Below are 6,849 nucleotides of genomic sequence, written 5' to 3'. Positions count from 1 at the left end.
CTACTTGTCACGTTTCATGTACAAGATACCTCGTTTTGGAAGCTTATGGTGATATTTCCCATCCTTAAACAGATACATGAAGTGATTATAACCATTCGAACAATTATTGATGATTCGAAAATAACGTCAAATCGATGCTTATGAACTCCAGCTGAAATGGGATAGGAATGGCTGGAAATGTTCAAGGGTAAATATGTCTTTCGCTACAGTAAACAGTAATTACGCTTGCACAACCGAGATGATGCACGATAATGCAATTATAAACATTGATTTGGTTCTTCCATCACCAATGTCAGAAATCTAGTTCCTTTCAATTGAAGATGTATTTGAGAAGTCTAGGGTTGATAAAGATTCTAGACACGTTTCTCCACAGAGAAGTGTCATCCAATTTTCCAAATGAAGATGATGACAATTGACTCTAGGTCATGAATAAGATGATTCATTTCGAACGGCTCTACACACTGGGAATTATAAGCGATACCCTACCATGCTTCCTCTACACAGCCGAAACATCCAAAGAACACATCATCATGTAAATGAGGAAAAACACTATAACTGAAAAATCGCTAAACAATTGTCGATAAACTTGACAAAACGAAGGATATTTCGAATCTCACATGTTAGGCGCCCCTAGGCGGTCCTTTTTTTTTCTCGCATACTCTTAGACTTGCAATCATTGTTTTCCCTGTCACCTTATACCTCTGGTCGCATCGAGTCACCGACCTCAAATTTCCTGACAAAATCTGAGTGAAAGAGAGAGGGAAAGAGATAGAGAGGGAGAGAGAGAACGATCTCTCCAGGGAGGGATGGAGGGAGAGAGATCTCTGCATTCTACAAAGATTGAGATAAAAGAGATAGAAACAACATATGAGATTTGAGAGAAAAATAGGGTGGGTGGGGCTAATGTTTGCTAGTGTTAGTAGATTTTTTTTTTAATTAAAGTTTTGTGGCAGTTTTTTTTTTTTTTTTAAGATTTATAGCAGACCCAACTTCAAATTTATTAAAAAAATAATAATAAGGCCCAATAATAATTTAAAACTTATGGTCTTTAAAAAAAACTCTAAAATTTATACAATACATTATTTTTATAATAAATATTTATTTATTTTTTCATTAAGTATAATTTTTTAGTGTAAACATGCACCTATTTATATATCATATAATAAATTTATTTAAAAGATACAAATCCAATTAGTCCGTCTAGGCACTAGGCTTCAGTCTGCCGCCCGACTAGCGTCTAGTGTTTTTTAGAACCATGTTGTTAGAAGCGTTGCACTGTATGTCATGTCAAAATTATTTTGCATATATAGCGAAGTATAGGTGGGAGATGTTCTCTGTACAAACAATGAATTTGTATCAAACTCTGTACAAACAGTGAATCTAGAATTTTTTTATCCAGATAAACTGTTCATGAATACACATAGGAAGTCTAATTTATTGAACATTCTGAGTGGATCGTAGCTAGCATGAAATATAAGGATAATACTTGGATACTCATTGATGAATACTTACCTTTTGATTTTTTAGCACATGTTTTATTGTTTTAAAAAATAATGGACATATTAAAATTTTTATTTTTTACTTTAAGAAATAAGAAACACGTGACTTTTTTTTTTTAAAGGCTAAATCAGAAAGTGAGTGTATATAGTACTCACTATATACACTATATAAGCTAAATCAGAAAGTGAGTATATATAGTCCTTACTAGGAGTACCTAAGTTTTATCCGAAGTATAATGCTTTGCATGTATAGAAAATTGTTATATGTTCCGGTTAGATATAATAAGCCATTAGCTAAAAATTATATATACCTGAGTGAACCACACCCTTAATTGTGTGGTGAGTTTATAAAATAAAGAGATGCTAAAATCTTTTACCATTCGCAATATGCACTAAACACGTTTACAAAATGTATACAATACTTTCTTCTCACTTATAAGTGCTTTATCAGACATTCATTTTAGCCGCGTAATAGTAGTAACAATTAATTTTCATGTTTTGTAATTGGGAACTCTATTACCCGATCATACATCATCTTTAGTTGTCCTCTTGCAAAATAGGAATGTATTACGGATGAGAAAACCTAATTGGGTTGTCACAAAGTGGTTGCTCTAATTAAATTACGAGCTCAATGTGATATCTATAGAGAAACAAGCTCGATCCTATCCAAGACATCTCTTGTTGTTCCCCTTTGTCACATATACGTACCAGACCCTAATACTCACTTGCTTACTTGCTCTGATCATTTCTTTCTTTTGTGAGGTTAGTGTTTATAGCATCTTTTTACTTTTTATGTTTCATTGGTTAAGTTTGCAGCTTCTTCTTCACTAACTCTATGGCAACTGCTTGGATTTTGTTCTAGGTAAACATATAAATAATGGAGGGCTTCAACGAGAAGACAAACATGAAGATGCCACCACTCCCAACCCTTCCATCATCACATTTAGGGCTTCAGATCTCAAACAACGACTCTATCACCATTCGATTGGCACCACCATCCTATCAGATCAATGGCGACGTAGACAAAGCTAAAGGAGTTGCACCACCCCCTGAAGAATCTAACATGGACCAGAAAAAGCTCAAAAGGTTGATTATCTAGCCTTCTAGATCTCTTTTCCCTATATATTTTGGAAAATCAAATCGATCGTTGGAAATTTGAACTTTGGCTATTTTGGTTGAAATTGAAGGACCTAGCCCAAAACCAATTGGTAATGAATGTACAGGCTCACGATGCATTGTAGAGCATTGACATTTCCGATGTAGGAATTTACACTCTCAAACAATTTCCCTCCTCCAAAAAATTTAGCTATTTTCCATATAAGTACTTAAACATAAAGAACATCGTATTATAAAGATCTACTATAGAAACCTTCATTTTCGTATTGTTTTTAATTATTTATAAATTAATTACATAAATATTTGATCTGTTTTCTCTAGACTTTTGGCTAGCAGACAGTACTCACAAAGGTATCGACAGAAGCAGGCAAGCTATGTTGAGCAACTCGAAAACGAACTGAAGGCACTTCAAGTAAATATCACATGTGAACCCGACTTGCTCCTTAATTATATATGAGTTTTTGTGTATGACTTAATTTATATAAAAATTATAATTGTTGCATGCTTTTATATGTACATATATATTCATGTGCAGACTGAAGTAGCTATCAAGGCTCCAAGAGTCAAATTCGCTGATCAGCGTAATATGCTGCTCAGAGCCGAAAACAATACAATGAGGCAAATGGTTGATGCCAAATCTGGCGAATATATGTACAAAAGAGGTTTCTCTCTCTCTCTCTCTCTCTCTCATAAAGCGTACGAGTACTATAGCTATTTGTACTATCTTAATTGATCACGTGATGAAGTTGGACCAATAGTTTTATTCTTGAATGACATATGAATTAGTCAATTAGAAAGGTGTGTTCTTAAATCTTGGGTCTTATATGCAGCTGAACATGACTTATTGAAGGGAGAAAAGGACTCGTTGCTTCAGCTCTATGAAGCAACTCGACAACAACGAGCAGCTGAGGCCTTCAGGCCTCCAAATTATCATCAAATGACCAATTTGAGTCTGAACCAGCCTGGCCTTGGATTTGGGGTTGCTTATCAATTCAACCAGCCGGCCAGCCCCATTGACACCCTGGTGCTGAAGCAAACTACTGATGATCTGAACCAACATGCTGCTGGACAGTCCTTTGTGGACATGATGAACAATGCGGATACATACAACATGAGCATGAAGAACAATGGCATGAACAACATTATAGACATGAATGATCATATGGATATGAATCCTCTGGAGATGATCAACAATGACTTTGATGAGTCTGATCAGCAGAACCCAGATGGGTCCGCCAACAAGTTCATGTGAAACTTCATGATCCTCTAGCTAGCTAGCTTGGTGTAGTAGTTCAATTTTGTGTACACATACACATCCATGCTTTGTGCACGGGGATTTATTTGCGTAGTCTTCTTTTCTTATAGCAGTGAACACATTTTTGTAGTATGAAAGAGAGAAATTAATAATATGGACGGCTATATTTTTTTTAGACGTTTTAATGTGTTGACTCCTTGCCAGTGGTTGAATTTAAATTATTTAATTAGTTAAACCTTACTTATGAGCCGTGGCGTAACGAAAAAGTTGCTCTCTTGCAACCGGAATGTCATGGTTTGAATCATGGAAACAGCTCTTTTGCAAACAAGGGTAAGACTGCGGATGATAGATGTTCCCCTTCCCCCTCCTCCGGTCCGCAAAGCGGATAGCCTTATAGGCGCTGCCCTTTTACTTAAAACTTACTTGTCCATTATGCATGTTTTAGTGAAAACCCTACTGGTTCATTAGGTAGTCTACACTTCAAGTAGGATTTCTCATAATCTTGGAGTGGTTGACAAAACAAAATTAATTATATTTTTGTATAATTTTCAGGTTACTTCATTGTCAATTAATAGTTTGGCATTATGAATTGGTAGTAATGTGAAAAAGTCTGAAAAACAGAGACAAAAGCCTGATTAATGAAGGCTATGTTAGTCCTTTACTTGTAATTTTCAAACACTACTTTGCCTCCCCCTCTTTTTACATTTGATATTATTTTGTTTTACCCTACGCATTTTCAGTTTACTTCTCAAGAATTACCACAGTTGTTTTAGGCATTTGTATTATATATGTAAACCTCTTAATAATTTATTCTTTCCTTCTTGGATTGGCTCCATTTGCACCAAAACAAATAACCTGATTAGGCGATGACCCAAAACATTGTATCAGCTAATCACATTAGGAAATCTGCATAAATAAAGAAATGCTTTTATGCTTGACAGTTAATTTGCCAACTATACCAGACTGTCAATATGAATGGACCTTAATTTCTTTAGGTAGATTCATTGTTTGATTTATTTGGTAAATACTTAATTTTTTTTATACAGGGTAAGTTCTTAAATTCTTTTATACAAGGTAAATTCTTAATTAAAATACCTATTATGTCTTCCTCTTTCGTGCTTTCTTTCAGAGGAGGGCGTCCCCAAAGGAAAGATGGGACGTCGGGATAAGGACTGGTTTTTCATCCTTCCTCCAGGACATATACCATATATATATATATATATATATATATATATATATCTAATTAATTAGGATTCCATGCAAAGGATATGTACAAATCCAGACATTCCTAGGTTGGACTTCTTGAGAAGGTGCATGAACCCTAATAAAATTTCATGGTGTATTTTCTATTTCCTAATATGAAATTTGTACCCAACTAATCTGTTTTTTTCTCTTCTTTTTCCAGTTACGTTGGAATGAGAATATTCAAATCATGGGTGAACTGCCAATTTAGTCCATGAATTATCACATTAGTGAAAATTAGGACGCTAAACTTTTTTTTTTCTTCAGAAAAATCAATCCTTAAATTATAAAAATCTGGCAATTACATTCTTAAGATTATATCCAAAGCTACTATATTCAATTTTCTGTCAATTTAAGTCACATTACTTGCATGTGATACACATTGGAGGGTAGATTAGTAGTTTTTCATAAAGAAATAGTGTATGAAGTTAACTTTGGAGGGTAAATTGGTAGTTTTTCATAAGAATAGTGTAAGTTAACTTTGGAGGGTAAATTAGACGATAGAGTTGCAACCTATATGAAATGTTAAAGGCTTATAGGCGAGAAAATAACGTATTACATTCTAAAGTGTGTCAAGTGACTTAATTTGATGAAAAATTGGATAAAATAGTTTTGAATATAATAATAGGGATGAAATTAGCAATTTTTAATAAATTTTCACTGAGGTGATAGTTCATGGACTCAAGGCACTTCACCCTTCAAACCATTGCTACTACTTGAAAACTAACTAGCTAGCAGATTATGAAAAGAAAAAAAGAAGAAGAAAATAATCCGCAACAGTCGAGCATCCTGTAACACTAGGCTCTTCAAGTCTATGTTAATTCAAACTCTTAATTTGTTAGCTGATCAATTCGCTCCTTAGCATAAATCTAACGAGTTGTCTAATCATTTTTTTGTAGTTGCTCACAATTTATATTAGGAGGTTGGAAGTTATCAACCCTTTTTTTTTTTTTATTAATATGACCAGACATCTTTGGTAAGCATGGATCGAAAATCGGCCTCAAATCCCTCACAATCGAAGGTGAGATTAGTGCCTTTGGCAAGCAAAATTGAAACCTATAAGCTCCAGATAGATTTCAGCATCTTAAATTTTCCCTTATCTCAAATTGATAGGGAGCGAATTGGACTAAATAGGAGTACGCGGGGTCTGAGATTCGTAATTGATATAATACTTGGCCCACGAGTTATATAGTCATCGAATTGTACAAATTAAATGAAAACTACTAACAAAAGTTAAACATAAGTATATAAAAGGGTAAAAAGGGTGTGTTTATCATTTCTCAAATTGATAAGTAATGCTTGAACAAATTGAAGATTACTTCATAAAAAATTAAAACATAATTAATTAAGTTGATCGAACCTTTATCCTATTAGACGTTATATTATTATGACGAAATGCGAGTTATTAACTAGCTCGAGGCCGGTCCTCATATACCTAATCAATGGCAAAACCGCATAGGAGCAAGGAGTGCGGCAACACTTTCGGCCTTCGAAAATTGACCCTAAGAGCGAGAATTCGCCTCGCTGGTTCCTCTGACCTGCACGAAACTGTTCCGTTTTCTATTTTTTGTACCCCATGGTCTCCTTCTCTCCCTTATCATGGATTCATGTGACTGTGATTGTGACCCCCATTTGCTGAGATCTCTCATGGTTTTCAAAAACACCATCAATCATGGTGAGTTTATCAAAACCCACCATCATTTTCCAATTTTTCCCTTTTATCTCTAACAAGTTCAA

The 6,849-nt window shown here is 34.6% G+C and overlaps 1 protein-coding gene across 1 annotated transcript; it reads left to right on the top strand.

Annotated features, from left to right (window-relative positions):
• The first annotated feature begins 2,376 nt into the window (after positions 1–2,376).
• LOC139194611 (bZIP transcription factor 30-like) lies at positions 2,377–3,867 on the top strand. The gene is made up of 4 exons (XM_070819497.1): positions 2,377–2,585; positions 2,937–3,027; positions 3,151–3,277; positions 3,446–3,867. The coding sequence occupies exons 1-4, from the start codon at positions 2,377–2,379 to the stop codon at positions 3,865–3,867; spliced, it is 849 nt and encodes a 282-aa protein (XP_070675598.1).
• The last annotated feature ends 2,982 nt before the right edge of the window (positions 3,868–6,849 follow it).

This window comes from Malus domestica, chromosome 03, assembly GCF_042453785.1.
Source record: "Malus domestica chromosome 03, GDT2T_hap1".
Taxonomy (NCBI): Eukaryota; Viridiplantae; Streptophyta; class Magnoliopsida; order Rosales; family Rosaceae; genus Malus; species Malus domestica.
Note: the sequence above shows the minus strand (reverse complement) of the source record. Positions and strands in the feature narration are given on the sequence as shown.

Excerpts from the sequence above, each read along its gene's own strand:
- LOC139194611 (XM_070819497.1), top strand. The coding sequence starts at position 2,377 with ATGGAGGGCTTCAACGAGAAGACAAACATGAAGATGCCACCACTCCCA. Across the intron at positions 3,028-3,150 it reads ACGAACTGAAGGCACTTCAA|ACTGAAGTAGCTATCAAGGC; the intron begins GTAAATATCACA and ends ATTCATGTGCAG. Across the intron at positions 3,278-3,445 it reads CGAATATATGTACAAAAGAG|CTGAACATGACTTATTGAAG; the intron begins GTTTCTCTCTCT and ends TCTTATATGCAG.